This window comes from Salvelinus sp. IW2-2015, linkage group LG18, assembly GCF_002910315.2.
Source record: "Salvelinus sp. IW2-2015 linkage group LG18, ASM291031v2, whole genome shotgun sequence".
Lineage (NCBI taxonomy): Eukaryota > Metazoa > Chordata > Actinopteri > Salmoniformes > Salmonidae > Salvelinus > Salvelinus sp. IW2-2015.
The window spans coordinates 67,931,286-67,949,788 of record NC_036858.1 but is presented as its reverse complement, the minus strand read 5'-3'; the positions used below and the strand labels follow the sequence as shown (position 1 = coordinate 67,949,788).

The window sequence follows — 18,503 nt, the reverse complement described above, 5'->3', positions numbered from 1 at the left end:
CACGCACACACACACAGCCCCGTGCGTAGACAACTAGGCTTTATAACCGGCACTACAGGAGCTCAAAACATTCTTGGACAAGTGAACTGTAATGTGATGGAAAATAGATGCTGAAAGAGAAAGATTTACCAGGTGTAATATGATGGGAATTAATGCAAATGGTAGATTTATTAAACTCACTCTAACGTCTGGGATCCACTGAACATTCAGAGAGTAGAGGACAGAGTTGGTACAAGTCTTCTGGCTGTATGCCCACCTCCAGGTATGAATACCTACTGTATTGTCAAGCCTTGAATTACATTGGTTTTATTGTAAAAGTTTGATGTACTGTTAGTGTGCATTATTATTGTAACATGAGATTCCCTTTGAACAACACTTCTGCTAGACCCCCTTAGTGTGGATTACATCATGCTTAACTTCTGCTAGTCCCCTTTAGTGTGGATTAAATCATGTTTAATGTATTCTAGTCCCCCTTAGTGGGGATGAAATCATGTTTAACTTCTGCTAGTCCCCCTTTAGTGTGGATGAAATCATGTTTAACTTCTGCTAGTCCCCCTTTAATGTGGATTAAATCATGTTTATCTTCTGCTAGGCCCCCTTAGTGGGGATTAAATCATGTTTAACTCATGCTAGGCCCCCTTAGTGGGGATTAAATCATGTTTAACTCATGCTATACCCCCTTAGTGGGGATTAAATCATGTTTAACTTCTGCTAGGCCTCCTTAGTGGGGATTAAATCATGTTTATCTTCTGTTTTACATGCACTATTTTTTATTTTACCTTTATTTTTAACTAGGTAAGTCAGTTAAGAACAAATTCTTATTTTCAATGACGGCTTAGGAACAGTGGGTTAACTGCCTTGTTCAGGGGCAGAACGACAGATTTTAACCTTGCCAGCTCGGGTATTCGATCTTGCAACCTTTCGGATACTAGTCCAACGCTCTAACCACTAGGCTACCTGCCACCCCTCTCTGACTCCTTATAACTTAGGGTTGGATTGTTACTGTAGGCTATATCAAGTTCAAAACTTTCAAAAAGTTACCCTTTCTTAAAGAAAATATTTAAAATGGACTCTTACTAGAACAATTGAACTAAGTATTATGTCAGTTGACAACAAAAAAACAACTGTCATGTTGACATAGATCAGATGGTACACTCACTTTGAATGGGTTAGTATGGAGAGGGAATAGACTTGGACTTCTGACCAGTTATTGGTCCTGGTTGTCAATAATGTCACTACTGAAATTAGAAGAAGGAATTGAGTCCTTTGTTTTCGGAAGTTCTCCCCGTGTTTCTGGAACCCTTATATGGCAAACTGAGATTGTAGCTTGACAATGGAGTGAGCTGTGCATCGTCAACCCAGGTTGGTGCTGGGCTACAGGCTTCCTGTTCTGTGGGCTCTGTGTTGTGAGTCTATAGAGCTCTTTAAGTTTTGGGTTAGGACATTCTGAACTGTAATGACTGCTGGCAGCAACTTCCTGTAGCAGTATTTTTATGCACAGCGATGGGAGACAACCTTTAGTGATGTCTGCCTGCCTATTGTTCAGGTTAAAATCATGAAACAGAAACAGCCATACTGGTCACTGCATTCTTTATGATGATAATCTGTAAAGCAGAAGTGGATCATGTTGATTGAGGACAACTATGACGTTAGTAACTGAGTACTCCCACCTCAGAGATCCTATTAAAATACATGTATATAATTCAATGACTCCGATAATGTTGAGGTTTCCAAATGTCTACTACTGTATGGCCGGAGTCCTGTCTCAGTTTACTGGATCTGAATATGTTTTTTATGTGTGTATGTCCCAAATGCCCAGCCTATTCTCTATGTGCTCTGGTTAAAAAGTAGTGCGCTATAAAGGGAATAGGGTGTCGTTTGAGAAGCACAAAGTCAGATACGCCCATTTTAAATGTACTGTTTTGAATGTTTACAGCTCCAAGATGAACTCTTTTGAAAAGTGACTATCTGCATTTCAACACAGAGGCTCCAGCCAGCAGAGCGGCTAACTAGGCCTAACTACAGTAACTGTAGGCCTAACTACAGTAACATGGCGATGGTGCAGGTGGAGTTTGAGTATGAGTACACAGCCAAGGACGGGGCTCTGGTCTCSATCAAGCCCAACGAGAGGTAATTGAATTGAAAATCTTTATTATCCAGAAAATATTTCACAAAATGGAAATTAGTCTTTAGTTAAAAAAGTAAAATTACAAAGGAACAGATCAGACAATATGATATAGATGATAGAACTTAACAATACATGCACAGTACACGCGTCATTGCACAGCCCAAACACATTCTTCACATTGCCTCTCTGGGCCTCTAATGTTCACAGGTACATCCTGGTCTCCAGGACCAATGACTACTGGTGGCATGTCCAGAAGGACCAGAGGACCAAACCCTTCTATATCCCTGCCAAGTATGTGAGGGAGCTCTCTCTGAAGACCCAGGGCCCACTGGACCTCACTAATTCTGGGACTCAGAGTCGCACATTCTTGCAGTCAACGACTGACAGAGAGCCACTGGACATGTCTAACAAAGGTCAAAGGTCAGACGCTGTGACGAAGGTCCGCATGTCCACGGATCACTCTGCGAGAGCCACCACTCACAGGATGTCCACGTTCGGGGTATCACAAGACATTGATGAAATCAAGCATTATGAGCACATGAAGACCATGGTGGGACTGCAGACCTCCAATAACGAGACTAGAGATATCCCGCCACATGATCTGAAGAGGCGAAGTTTAGCTCCAGGTTTCTCATTCACCTCAGCCTCAGACGCTCAAGGTCTTGGTGATATGCTACAGCACTGTTCCCTAAAGCTCCATGTCTCACCTGAGCCCACAAGCGAACTTCCCCAGTTGCAGTCAAGCCCTCCTACACTTATCAAGGATCAAGATAAACAGCAGATCTCAGATGGCCGGATAACAAAAACACTGCCAGGGGATCCTAGTGGGCTATCTCATTTATCTCAGGACTCAGATATCTATGAGACTATATCAGATACCCAGCACTCAGAGTTGACAGACTTTGTGGGAACAGAACTGGCTGGATCTTTGGGTTCAACTGAAACACCAGCAGAACAACAGCAGAGCCTGGATCGAACTTCTGGTCCGATTGACGTTACAGCCCCTTCCCCTACAGCTCAGGTAAGATTAAGTTTCACTGTAGACATTCATAACATCCTACATAAATGTATAATATGCAAGTATTTTATTTGACTTTATAATGATTTACATGAAGCCATTTGTAAAGGATGTGAGTTGGATGGGAACGTCAGAGAAAATAACCGGTATTACTAACTTCTGACATCAGAGGGTGCTGTTCAGTCATGGTAGAACTGGCATCCCGACAAGCATTCGAGGTCTGAAGGATAAGCACAGAAGTAATCAAGCCTTGCAATGCTCTGTCAATGCTTTTTTTCTCAGCTTTTTGAAGAAATTATTACTGAGGTTGGGAATCACTATGTTCACTATTTGGTTTGTTCATTGTCGCTACCCTGTTGTGTTTATCTTAAGAAAAGGAGAGATTTTATAAAAAAATTCACAGAGGAATTATTGTTATACTCTGGGAAATACTCAATGGTTGCATCCCCAATGGCACCCTATTCCTTATATATCAGGGGTACTCAACTCTTACCAGTGGTCCAGAGCCTGCTGGTGTTCTGTTCTACCTGATAACTAATTGCATGCACCTGGTGTCCCAGGTCTAAATCAGTCACTGATTAGAGGGGAACAATGAAAAAARGTAGTGGAACTGGCTTCGAGGTCCAGAGTTGAGTTTGAGGGCCCTATACAGTGCACTACTTTTAACCAGGGCCTCTGGTCAAAAGTAGTGCCCTTTATAAGGAATAGGGTGCCATTTGGGATGCACAAATGAATCACAAACACAGATGAGAACTAGGCATATGACTTATTCTGTCAAATTTCCCAAAAGTTAATATGGTCAACAGGACTCAGCTAATGAATCACAAACTATATCACATTCAGGGAAATAGTTATACCATCTGGGATTCAAAAACATGACTCAAAAGATGCTTTCAGTAAGTGAGCCTTGTGATCTGCATTAAAGATACATGGTGAGTTTATGGATAACAGAATGCAGTGAGTTTGATTGAAGGTTGTGCTGTTGTCTTGTACAGACATGTACAAGTTATCCATGAAAGGGTAAAATTCCTGCTAATGTATGGAAAGATTCCTAACATAGCATATACTAGCTATAGTAGACTCCATGTGTTATTCTGTGGCAGCTCATATACACAAGCCCTTTTGCTTTTGTGTGCCAGTCCAATGGGGTAAGGGGTGCCACTGCCCCTAGAATGCAACTGTAGGGTCAGGACGGTCCGGTCCAGCTGATTCAAGTGCTCTATCTGGTCCGTTCGGTACAACTGTCTGGAATACGACACGCAGGACACAATCACTGTTAGGTGTATGGACCTATGCAATTTGATTGTAACATTTGAGATTTCCCAAAAGTGGAATCCTCTTTCTACCTTTTCTTTCCTCTTCTTTTTACTTTCGTGAATGTGGGTGGGGGTTAGGGGAGTTGGTGGGGCAACCACAGAACAGGTTAGAAACCGGTTAGTTCGGCTGGTTCGAATACATACCTACTGTAACCAGAAAAGAAAGAGTTAATCAGAAACTTAGGCTACCAACAAACCACTCCCAAACGACTGGCTGTAGCTTCCAGCTGCTACCTGTTGCCAGAGCACCAGTGACGTTGACGAGAACTATACCGCCGTAAAAAATATTAACATTTTGCAAACGCAAATTACATTGACTACAGTTGGTTGGTTTGACAGGCGTCACCGTGAAGCAACATCGTTTTTTGGAGAAACCTGAAACATTCCGCGAGTCTGCTTCCCATCGTTGGTTCACCTGTTCCGAGGTAAAGTGACGTAGGCCGCTCCTAGTATCAGGATGTAGTCAAGCATGAAACGAACATTTTATATCCTTCTCAATGCTGAGAATTAATTTGTTACATTGTTGCGCTTGCAGGTGGCAATGTGTAAACATTTACATTTCTGACTAAACTAGTGTGCAAAGTTTGAAAGTAGTCTGTAAAGTAGGCCTACATTGTTGTTACATTTGCTATAACAGAACTTGAACTAGTTTGCTTACTTGAAACTCTGTTGTTGTTTTTGTCGCACTGCTTTTCTTTATTTTGGCCTGGTTGCAGTTGTAAATGAGAACTTGTTCTCAACTAGCCTACCTGGTTAAATAAAGGTTAAATAAAAAAATCTGATAATTGAATGACCTTGTGGTACCCCTGCTATGCAGCAACAAGGGCAGCATTCCAAATTGCACCCTATTTAGTGCCCCATAGGGATTTGGTCCCTATGGTCAAAAGTAGTGCACTATATAGTTCTGTCCTTTCTGGCATGGGATCCATCCACAGTTCATGTGTTAGTGCCAGCTATTTGCACATTCTGTACATTTCTTCCCAGCTATGTCATTATTTTCATGCATCCAAATCAACATATGCAACAAAAAAAAAKCATTTGTAACATTTAAGTTGTGTACAGTACAGTGGCTGCATTCTAAATTCTGATGAAGAGGCTTTGATCAAACAGAATGTACAGAGAGCCTTCAACCTGTATTCACTGTGTTCTCGAGCTGTAATGATGTGCCATGTGCTACAGATTCCTGAAATAAGTAGAATTTTTGGTGCAGCTAGATATCAGTCCTGAAGGCTTTTTCAGGAGTGAATGACAAGGGGTTTTACATTTTGACTCTGTTTTTTCACTTTAAAATGTATGCTAACAAAAACCATTGATTTCAAAGTTTATCAAACCATACAACTCTATGCACAAGGACTACTTTCCACTGAAAAATGTACAAAATTAAATTTAGTGGAAGAACTGTGCAGATTCAAACTTTGGTAAAGAAATTACAGTAAAATCATGCAATCATGTTTTCCAAATAACTGTTAAACATCATGGCAACATGAGTTCGAAAAAGTCTCTTTTGGTTATTGAACTACAGTAAGTGAAGTGGATTTACAGTCGAAGTTTACATACACTTAGGTTGGAGTCATTCAAACTTGTTTTTCAACCACTCCACAAATGTCTTGTTAACAAACTATAGTTTTGGCAAGTCGATTAGGACATCTACTTTGTGCATGACAAGTAATTTTTCCAACAATTGTTTACAGAAAGATTATTTCACTTATAACTCACTGTATCACAATTCCAGTYGGTCAGAAGTTTACATACACTAAGTTGACTGTGCCTTTAAACAGCTTGGAAAATTCCAGAAAATGATATCATGGATTTAGAAGCTTCTGATAGGCTAATTTACATAATTTGAGTCAATTGAAGGTGTACCTGTGGATGTATTTCAAGGCCTACCTTCAAACTTAGTGCCTCTTTGCTTGACATCATGGGAAAATCAAAAGAATCAGCAAGACCTCAGAATTTTTTTTTGTAGACCTCCACAAGTCTGGTTCATCCTTGGGAGCAATTTCCAAACGCGCTGAAGGGTACACATAATCTGTACAAACAATAGTATGCAGTATAAACACCATGACACACGCAGCTGTCATACTGCTCTGGAAGGAATGCGTTCTGTCTCCTAGAGATGAACGTACTTGGTCGAAAAGTGCAAATCAATCCCAGAACAACAGCAAAGGACCTTGTGAAGATGCTGGAGGAAACAGGTACAAAAGTATCATATCCACAGTAAAACAAGTCCATATTCAACATAACGTGAAAGGCCGCTCAGCAAGAAGAAGCCACTGCTCCAAAACCGCCATAAAAAAGCCAGACTACGGTTGCAACTGCACATGGGGACAAAGACCGTACTTTTTGAGAAATGCCCTCTCGTTGATGTATCAAAAATAGAACTGTTTGCCATAAGACCATCGTTATGTTTGGAGGAAAAAGGGGAGCTTGCAAAGACGAAGAACACCATCCCAACCGTTGAAGCACAGGGTGGCAGCATCAGTTGTGGAGTGGTTTGCTGCAGGAGGACTGTGACTTCACAAAATAGATGCATCATGAGAAATAAATCATGTGGATATATTGAAACAACACCTCAAGACATCAGTCAGGAAGTTAAATCTTGGTCGCAAATTGGTCTTCCAATAGCATTGACACAAGCATACTTCCAAAGTTGTGGCAAAAGGCTTTAGGACAACAATGTCAAGGTATTGAGGCCATCACAAATCCTGACCTCAATCCCATAAAAATTGTGGGCAGAACTGAAAAAGCATGTGCATGCAAGGAGGCCAACAAACCTGACTCAGTTACACCAGCTCTGTCAGGAGGAATGGGCCAAAATTCACCCAACTTATTGTGGGAAGCTTGTGGAAGGCTACCCAAAACGTTTGACCCAAGTTAAACAACTTAAAGGCAATGCTACCAAATACTAATTGAGTGTATGTAAACTTCTGACCCACTGGGAATGCGATTAAAGAAATAAAAGCTGAAATAAATCGTTCTCTACTATTATTCTGACATTTCACGTACTTAAAATAAAGTGGTGATCCGAACTGACCTAAGACAGGGAATTTCTACTCGGATTAAATGTCAGGAATTGTGAAAAACTGAGTTTAAATGTATTTGGCTAAGGTGTATGTAAACTTCCGACTTCAACTGTACATCCGATAATGGAATTACGGTAACAGAATTGCATCATGGGTCCCTAATCTGTACTACACAGAAATGCATAATTATGGATATGAATGTCCAAACTTGTGAAACATGAGGAGAATGACATCACAGCAGAGTAGATTACAGTACAATGTACTCTACCTTTCTTTACTGTACTGTGCTATTAGACTTTGCAGTACTGTGTTCTACTCAATGTATTGTGCTCTACTCACAGTGTTCTACTCACTGTGCTCTACTCTACTGTGCTCTGCTCTACTCACTGTACTGTGCTCTACTCACTGTGCTCTATTCATTGTGCTCTACTGTGCTCTACTCACTGTACAGTACACTACTGTGCTTTACATACTGCTCTACTCACTGTGTTCTACTCACGGTACTCTGCTGTGCTCTAGTCACTGGGCTGACGTTGCTTTCAGAGGCAATTTTTTTTCTTGGGAAATGGTGCCTTCTATGCCTTCATTTCCCAAAATGATAGACTCTTAGCTTTCATATGACACCAATTTGATATGCTCCTATTCGATGGAAATGCCCATCACCTTTACATATCTTGTAACTGTAGCCTTCACTTACGCTGTGCAATAAGGGCTCTGGTCGTCCCTATGTAGGGACTAGGGTGCCATTTGGACCTTGATTTCAATCCCTTTCTGACAGCACCCCTTTTTGATTTTAACAAAACCTTCGATACGTGTTTGCCCATGGTAGAAGTGGTCAGAAAGTTACTTTTTAGACCTGAATGCCAAAACATTCAGGAGATAGAGGTGCTCAAAGTTGACCCATTTTGCATACCCTAGCCTATCATAAAACATCCATATCTTCATCACTGGAAAATATCAACGGTTGAGTTTGATATCATTTGAAAGCTTACAAAAAGTTTTGTCAAACTACTCTGATTTCTTGAAAAAAAGTATACAATAAATAAACATCTACAGTACCAGTCAAAAGTCTGGACACTTACTCATTCAAGGGTTTTTCTTAATTTTTTCTACTATTTTCTACATTATAAAATAATAGTGGAGACATCAAAAACTATGAAATATCACATATGGAATCATGTAGTAACCAAAAAAGTGAGATTCTTCAAAGTAGTCAACCTTTGCCTTGATGACAGCTTTGCATACTCTTGGCATTCTCTCAACCAGCTTCACCTGGAATGCTTTTCCAACAGTCTTGCAGGAGTGTGTTGGGTTAGAAAAACAAATGGTAGTCCCACTAAGCGCAAACCAGATAAGATGGCGTATTGCTGCAGAATGCTGTGGTAGCCATGCTGGTTAAGTATGCCTTGAATTTTAAATAAATCACTGGTACTGTAACCAGAAAAGCACCATCACACCTCCTCCTCCATGCTTCACGGTGGGAACCACACATGCAGAGATCATCCGTTCACCTAATCTGTATCTCACAAAGACATGGCAGTTGGAACCAAAAATCTCAAATTTGGACTCATCTGACTAAAGGACAGATTTCCACCAGTCTATTGTCCATTGCTTGTGATTTATGGCCCAAGCAAGTCTGTTCTTTAGTATTGGTTTCTTTGCAGCAATTTGACCATGAAGGCCTGATTCACACAGTCTCCTCTGACCAGTTGATTTTGAGATGTGTCTGTTACTTGAACTCTGTGAAGAATTTATTTGGGTTGCAAATGTTGAGGCTGGTAACTCAAATGAACTTATCCTCTGCAGCAGAGGTAACTCTGGCTCTTCCTTTCCTGTGGCGGTCCTCATGAGAGCCAGTTTCATCACAGCACTTGATGGTTTTTGAGACTGCACTTGAAGAAACTTTAAAAGTTCTTGAAATGTTCCGMATTGACTGACCTTCATGTCTTAAAGTAATGATGGACTGTCATTTCTCTTTGCTTATTTGAGCTMTTCTTGCCATAATAAGGACTTGGTCTTTTACCAAATAGGGCTATCTTCTGTATACCACCCCTACCTTGTCACAACACAACTGATTGGCTCAAAGGCATTAATTCACTTTTAACAAGGCACACCTGTTAATTGAAATGCATTCCAGGTGGCTCATGAAGCTGGTTGAGAGAATGCCAAGAGTATGCAAAGCTGTCATCAAGGTAAAGGGTGGCTACTTTCAAGAATTTGCTTAAGTTTTTTRTGGTTACTACATGATTCCTTAGGTGTTTTTTCATAGTTACAATGTAGAAAATACAAAACTAAAAACCCTGGAATGAGTAGGTATGTCCTAACTTTTGACTGGTATTTTGTGTCATTGTATAACATTTAACATGAATTAGGGTACGGTATGCAAAATATGTCAGCTTTGGAATGAACCAGGTWAAAAAAAAGCTTTTTCTGTTTCTAATTAAATTTACTGGCAAAAAGAATGCATGCATTTGATCAGAGTTCAAAGTTTTGATTGAATATTGACCTCTGCCTGCCAAAATCAAATGCCAGGAAACTGCTCCAACAGATTGTGTGTGTGACCTATCTATCTGATCCTGCTCTCTGACAGAAAAGAACACTGAACACTGTCTGTTTTGTTCTCTTCCTAAACAGCACACTGGCCCAAATGACTCCCTATTCCCTATATGGTGCATCTTATTAGTCTGGTCCAAATGGTTCCCTACTCCCTATATGGTGCACTTAATACTTTTGACCAGAGCCCTATGGGCCATTCCCTATGGGCCCTGTTCAAAAGTGGTGCACTATATAGATAATAGAGAGTAATTTGGGACACATACTAGGTTTGGCTTCTCACTGGGCACAGACGTCAATTCAATGTCTATTCCTCTTTGATTCAAACAACATTGATTCAACCAGTGTGTGCCCAGTGGGTTCTTACTGAAATCACTGGGAGGTTATTTGAGAGTAAGGATGGGTGAATACATTTAGATGAATCCAACATTTAGGGTAACACCGGATGTCATGATCCCAAGACTCTGTGGAAAATAGTGATGGTTAGACTATCGAGTGGAGTGGACTACCCTAGTTAAATGAACTCAATTGACATGAAAATGAATGTAGGAATGGTTTTCTTACATGATCAAATGAACCATAAATTCCTTAACTATTATTATAAACAAAATATGAATGTAAAAAACAGTTGTGATCTTGTTGATATCATCATGTTCATGCATATTTCACCAGATCACTATGTTARTTGCATTAGTACTGGTAAATTGTAACTGCCAAGGACCGAAAGGCTCCTTAGCAGCTTCTACCGCCAAGCCATAAGACTGCTGAACAGTTCATCAAATGGCCACCGGACTATTTGCATTGACCCCCCATCCCCCCTCCTTTTGTTTTGTACACTGCTGCTCGCTGTTTATTATCTATGCATAGTCACTTCATCCCTACCTACATGTACGGATTGCCTCGGCTGGCCTGTGCCCCCACACATTGTCTCCGTGCCTGTACCCCCTGTATATAGCCTCGTTATTTTATTGTGTTACTTTTTATAATTTTTTACTTTAGTTAATTTGGTAAATCTTTTTTTGACTCTTTCTTGAACTGCATTGTTAGTTAAGGGCTTATAAGTAAGCATTTCACGGTAAGGTCTACACTTGTTGTATTCTGCCCATGTGACAAATAAAGTTTGATTTTATTTAGTAAACGTACACACACCATTTGAGAGAGAAATGGAAATTCAGCATTTTTCTCTGTGCTTGTTGTGCAAGGCTCCCAATGACCGTTCCTCAGCTGTAATGAGACTATTTCATGGCTGTGTTTACACAGGCAGCCCAATTCTGATCTTTTTTTCACTAATTCAGATCAGCTCTGAAAAATATCTGATGTTATTGGTCAAAAGTCCAATTAATTAAAATATTAATTAAAATATTAAATTATCAGATTTGGCCTGCCTGTCTAAACGCAGCCTTCGGCCACGTTCCTCTGCCTAGGTGCTGCTGATGCCTGCCAGATCTTACAATACCTGGGTAGGTATTTTATTTTTTTAGCTAACCACATATGTTATAGCAATCTGTCAGTCGATGACATGGCACGCAACCATTGGTTGATGCATGCAATCTTTGGTTGATGCATGCAACATCTGAGCAGGGGAACGGAACCATTGTCTAAAGAGGGTATTCCCAAACTGGGGTACGGTACGTGTAATGCCGTCGGGGGTACCCCAAATAAAAATGTGATTCACATTTAAAAAATAAATCATAATATGAAGTTTTTGAACATTTTTTTCTTCACATTTTCAGAGTATCCTGCCTTGGCATATCGCGCTGTTAAGACACTGATGCCCTTTGCAACCACGTACCTACAGTATGTGAGAGTGGACTCTCAGCCCTCACTAGCATGAAAACTAAATACAGGCACAGACTGTGTGTGGAAAATGATTTAAGACGGAGACTCTCTCCAATACAACCCAACATTGCAGAGTTACGTGCATCCTTCAAGCACACCCTTCTCATTAACGTGTGGTGAGTTATTTAAATAAGGTTTTATATGTAAGATGGTTAAAGAAAGAGAAAAATTATTTATTATTATTATATTATTATTTGTGCCCTGGTCCTATAAGAGCTCTTTGTCACTTCCCACGTGTCGGGATGTGACAAAAACTCACACTCATTCTTATGTTTAATAAATGTATAGTGTGCGTGTGGCAGTCTTACAATGATGGCAAAAAACATTTGAAAGTGTGCTGACCCTGGTACTGGAGGGGGTACGCAGCTGGAGGTTGAATGTTTGAAGGGGTAGGGGACTATAAAAAGTTTGGGAACCACTGGTCTAAAGTATCTTGTCTCCTTAGTCATAGAATCATATTAGATCCGGAATGTCTTTAATATTATCTTGATGCATGGTTCTTTTTTATGTACTCTGTTTGTAATGATAGGGTTAACTGCTTGGGACTTCGCTATCAAAGCTCTTGAGATCTACATATCTGTAAATAGTTAAAATGCCTAAGTGGCTTTATTGCCCATACAGAAAAACCATATTAGTTCACATGTGAAATGTGTTTTCGGAACACTTCACGTGATCAAGTTTTCACATGTAGTGTCATTTTATCACGTGTTGCTTTAATGTTATCACATTAACTTCACATAAGTTCACATGAAAACATGGAGTTTTGGAACACTTCACATGTGAAATGTATGTTTTTTCCGTAAGGGTGTGTACAGTACCGTAGGCATTCTTGGACAGCAGTTGTTACCCAACACCTAAGTCAGTTTCAGTGTCTTATGTTTCAGACACTGCAGTATGTTCAGAGATTACCATATCTTCTATTTTTTCCTCTATCCATACATGTATACTGTAGAATGTATACATCTCTGTGTTCCATCTATGTTCTAGAATTTCTATGTTCTCGAAACTCTATGTTCTCCTGCTTCATATGCGAGACATGTCAATAAAGCGTCAATCAGCCTGGCCTGAGGTAAAGTGAAGTGAGGAGATGGGTAGGGAAGTGATAAGGCTGCTGTGCTGTATGTAGGTTGTAAATGGAGCCATAACTGCCGTCTCTGGGGTAATCCAGGATTCTGGGCCATGAGGAGTGATGTAACGGGTAGGAATCAGACTCCATTAATAGGCCGACTGTGTTTTTGTGGCCTGATTTTGAGCCCCAATTTGCTCCTCCATTGTTTTATTGGATGATTGCTAAAGCAGTGAAGTAATCAGGCAGATTGCTGGTTTGTAGCATTGCTCAAGGCTATACGAGAAAGTTCTGATTATTCTCCTTTAGGGCAATTAGAGGCTATACAAAATATGGCTATCATCTCCTTCTTCAGGAGCTAGTTTAAAATCACAACGATGTTTCCTCTTCAACCATCTCCTTCTTCAGGAGCTAGTTTAACATCACAACGATGTTTCCTTTTCAACCATCTCCTTCTTCAGGAGCTAGTTTAACACCACAACGATGTTTCCTCTTCAACCATCTCCTTCTTCAGGAGCTAGTTTAACACCACAACGATGTTTCCTCTTCAACCATCTCCTTCTTCAGGAGCTAGTTCAACATCACAACGATGTTTCCTCTTCAACCATCTCCTTCTTCAGGAGCTAGTTTGAACATCACAACGAGTTTCCTCTTCAACCATCTCCTTCTTCAGGAGCTAGTTTAACATCACAACGATGTTCCTCTTCAACCATCTCCTTCTTTCAGGAGCTAGTTCAACATCACAACGATGTTTCCTTCAACCATTCCTTCTTCAGGAGCTAGTTTAACATCACAACGATGTTTCCTCTTCAACCATCTCCCTTCTTCAGGAGCTAGTTTAACATCACAACGATGTTCCTCTTCAACCATCTCCTTCTTCGAGAGCTAGTTAACATCACAACGATGTTTCCTCTTCAACCATCTCCTTCTTCAGGAGCTAGTTCAACATCACAACGATGTTTTCCTCTTCAACCATCTCCTTCTTCAGGAGCTAGTTTAACATCACAACGATGTTTCCTCTTCAACCATCTCCTTCTTCAGGAGCTAGTTCAACATCACAACGATGTTTCCTTTCAACCATCTCCTTCTTCAGGAGCTAGTTCAACATCACAACGATGTTTCCTTTTCAACCATCTCCTCTTCAGGAGCTAGTTACAACATCACAAACGATGTTTCCTCTTCAACCATCTCCTTTTCAGGAGCTAGTTCAACATCACAACAATGTTTCCTCTTCAACCATCTCCTTCTTCAGGAGCTAGTTCAACATCACAACGATGTTTCCTTTTCCGCAGTACTTCGCTGTCCCTCTTTTAGTCAACGTTATTCATTATAAGGGATGATATTTTAATTTGAAACACTATTTTGAAATACTATTGGTTGGGGTGTTATTATGATACTGTTGGGTGTTATTATGATACTATTGGTTGGGGTGTTATTGTGATACTATTGGTTGGGGTGGTATTATGATACTATTGATTGTGGTCCCTTATGGGAAAAATCACATGATTTCACATGTAAAACCATGTGCTTTTTTGAAACGGGTGACATTTCACAAGAAGATTCACATGTGAAACCATGTGCTTTTTTGAAACGCGTGACATTTCACAAGAAGATTCACATGTGAAACCATGTGCTTTTGGAACACTTCATGTGTGATGTTATTTCACACGACGTTTCACATGAGGATTTTCACATGTGATCACATAACCTTTCACATGTGTGAGTCGTTATGATGCACACACAGTGCTTTTAACAGTGTTTTCAACTTACATATTTGACACACATGACTACATTGTGTATGTTTATTTATACAGTAATTATTATTCAACATGTCATTACCTGGGATTTGAACGCACAACCTCTTGGTTCACGGCATTCCTATCTTCATGCTATGCCACCATGTCTGTATCAATGACTGACTGATTTCACCTGTATTCCTACACTTTGGACTTAAAAATGTGAAAATGATTATATTTATCATAGGGATTCAGGAGTATCATTAAAACAGAATAATATGACCCACCAACTATACAGAAACTCTTCAATTGCTGAAATAAGTCAATTAAATCAATGAATAGTCAGAAATACTGATAACTAAAATAACAGTGCAGATGGCACTTTTTTGCTAAGTGCAAAGACGTAGTATAGGTAATGAATGTGTCTGGGAATGCTACAGACTTTGTGGTGCAGCAGAAAGTTCAGTGTACCTCAAATTCAGAGGTTGTGKGTTCAAATCCCAGGTGGGGTCATATTTTAGCTGAACAGCAATAACACATGAAATAGCACATGCGGAAACGTGATCACATGACATTTCAAAAACACACCTTTTCACATGTGAAGTGTTCCAAAAACACGTGTTCACATGTGAAATGTTACATGTGAAGTGTTGAAAAAAAAAGTTTTCACATATGAAATGCCATATGTGGGGTGGCAGGTAGCCTAGTTGTTAGAGTGTTGGACCAGTAACCGAAAGGTTGCAAGATTGAATCCCCGAGCTGACAAGGTAAAAATCTGTCGTTCTGCCCCTAAACAAGGCAGTTAACCCACTGTTCCTAGGCCATCATTGAAAATAAGAATTTGTTCTTAACTGACTTGCCTAGTTAAATAAAGGTAAAATAAAATAAATATGTGAAGTGTTTCAAAAGCACGTTTTCACATTTGATATTTCACATGTCATATATGAAGTTTTCCAAAAACACATGATTTCACATGTGAAGTGTTCCAAAATGAAGAGAAATAGCTAATAGTGTAATTTATACAGCTGAACTGTGTTTTTACAGGAAATATACTGTTGCACAATGAACTGTATTCTGGAAATACAAAGAAATTCTAATTCTAAATATTTTCAAAGCTGAAAAATTAGGAATTGGAGTTTGGTTCACTTTCTGAATTGACTGAGAGTAAAATGGAATTGACCTCAACATTGGTTAGCACACTTGGAATGCAAGCACTCCTACGTTTTGAACTCACAATCTTTTGGATGCCAGCAACCTGAATTTCCTGCTTCACCACCAGGTATGTGGCCATGTCAGAGATCGACCACATTTATTGTCAAGAATACATTTCTGTACTTTGCTAAAAGTTTTCCAGAATCAACTCAATGATTGTGTGATTATCTGACAACACCAACGAACAAGTAGCAGTGCTCAGGGAAACTTGACATCAAGGCCTAAATTCAATCAGATCAATCAAACAAGTGATTGCAGAAACCTGCATTTTTTATTTAACCTTTATCTAACCAGGCAAGTCAGTTATGAACAAATTCTTATTTACAGTGACGGCCTACCCCGGCCAAACCCGGACAACGCTGGGACAATTGTGCACCGCCCTATGGGACCCCTAATCACAGCTGGTTGGGATACAGTCTGGAATCGAACCAGCGTCTGTAGTGACGCCTTTAGCACTGAGATACAGTGCCTTAGGCTCCTAAGTGGCGCAGCGGTCTATCTGGTGTTTTGGCGATGTCGGAGGTGTAACTGCTGTCGTGTCTCTGACTTCTTTAATGAGATGACATGCCAGTTTCAAATCGATTACATAATGTTTAATTGATTACTTGATTGAATTCAACCATGCAACAATTAAAACAGTATCCTGGGCCACCACGGAAGCGTTCATTTATATAGAGCAGCTATCTCGCGAATCCACTCTTAAAGATCTGAAGATCTTTTATATCAATAGCATTCAATCAGTCATTAATAATTCTTTACCTGATATCAGTCTCATCTGAACATCGTAAAATTCTTAGTTATCTGCACAAACCCAGCCTTTACTTATGAATCATCCATACACAAATTGTCTCAATTATTTATTTACTAACCAATTAAACAATTACAGAATATACAATACATTATACTGTAAATACTGTAAATACTGTCCCTAGTGGACTAAACAAAAACTGTTCGGGGCGGCAGGTAGCCTAGTGGTTAGAACTTTGGGCCAGTAACCGAAAGGTTGCTGGATCGAATCCCCGAGCTGACAAGGTAAAAATCTGTCATTCTGCCCCTGAACAAGGCAGTTAACCCACTGTTCCTAGGCTGTCATTGTAAATAAGAATTTGTTCTTAATTGACGTGACTAGTTAAATAAAGGTTAAATAAAAAATTTAAATAACACAATAGATTCAGAGAGAGGAGAAGGGTTTTTTGGAAGTAAGACTAAGGAACATGGGTCTCTTTCAGACCTGGGAAGCTATTCTCACATAAATACATATGCCACTAACGATCGCTCATTCGGAAAAGCAAAAGCAATATTTACGTGAAGCTGGCTTCGATAGTTGAGCTGGTGATGTGAGGCTCTGGTTTGCCCAGTTGATGTCGCCCTCATCCTTGGTGGAATCTTCCAGGTCGTCGTGTGAGAAGTTCACGTGGTCTGAGAGGTTCAGCTCACTCTGGAGATGCTTCCTCGTCGGTCAGTGTTCTCCTACTAGATTTGCGCATATGTTCAGCTGCAGTCTGATATATGCTAGTTTAGTATGCATCTCTTCTCTAGGTGATCAATAGTTCAGAGTTCATACCATTTCACGTGTGGAGCAAGCTCTCACATTTTTTGGCCTGTAGGGTTGAAATTATAATTAGCCCTTTTTAAACCCTCGCGGTATTTGGAACTGAGGTGACTTTTTGTCACAGAGGCTTTTATTCAAGAGTGGAAAGGGGGTTGGTTCATCATTTCCAACCAATGTCTATTCAATTGGGCGTGGCMACTGACTTAGTTCAACTTTACATGGAAGGCCAATTCTCTAATTTTAAAGGTTAACATCACTTTACATCATTTCGCAAATAGTTTAAGCTTTACTCAGTCATTTTATACAAGAATTAGATGCAAGCCTCATAACTGAGGAACCTGTATAAACAGAGTTAGGGTAATCAAATGTATTTATATAGCCCTTCTTACATCAGCTGATATATCAAAGTGCTGTACAAAAACCCAGCCTATAACCCCAAACAGCAAGCAGAAGCACGGTGGCTAGGAAATCTCCCTAGAAAGGCCAAAACCTAGGAAGAAACCTATGTGCTCAAAAGTTGTCACGTGTTCTAATACAGTATGTTGAAGTTTTGGATCGCCATGTCACATTTATTTCACATTCATTTAACATGAGATCGTGTTCTCAGATGTGCTCACATGTTGTTGGTGTAGTTTTATGTTATCACATTGCTTCACATGAGATCACGTGTTCACATGTGAAATTCATGTGGTTTCTCCGTAAGGTGTGGTATGATGATACTATTGGTTGGGGTTTTTAGTTTTAATGTCACATGCACAAGTACAGGGAAATGCCTTTCTTGCAAGCTCCAACCCCAACAATTCAGTAATCAATAACAATGTAATACTAAAAATAYGGAGGTAGAACAAAAACACACGAGAAATAAAAAATAAGAAGAACATGAGAAAGTAAGTCAGCATACAGGGTCAGTTCCAATACCATATTTACAATGTGCAGGGATACTGGAGTGATAGAGGGAGATATATATCGGGGTAAGCATACTAGATACAGGGTCAGGGGTGTTATTATGATACTATTGTTTGGTGTGTTATTATGACACTTGGTTGGTGTGTTATTATGA

General features: G+C 39.9%; 1 protein-coding gene across 1 annotated transcript in view; it reads left to right on the top strand.

The window, feature by feature from the left end:
• The window catches only part of LOC111978228 (rho GTPase-activating protein 27), a 53,107-nt gene continuing 34,604 nt past the window's right edge, over positions 1-18,503 (top strand). The window contains 3 exon segments of the mRNA XM_070448663.1: positions 1-262; positions 1,937-2,130; positions 2,336-3,149. Coding sequence (XP_070304764.1) covers positions 2,051-2,130; positions 2,336-3,149 — 894 coding nt within the window. The 5' untranslated portion in view covers positions 1-262; positions 1,937-2,050.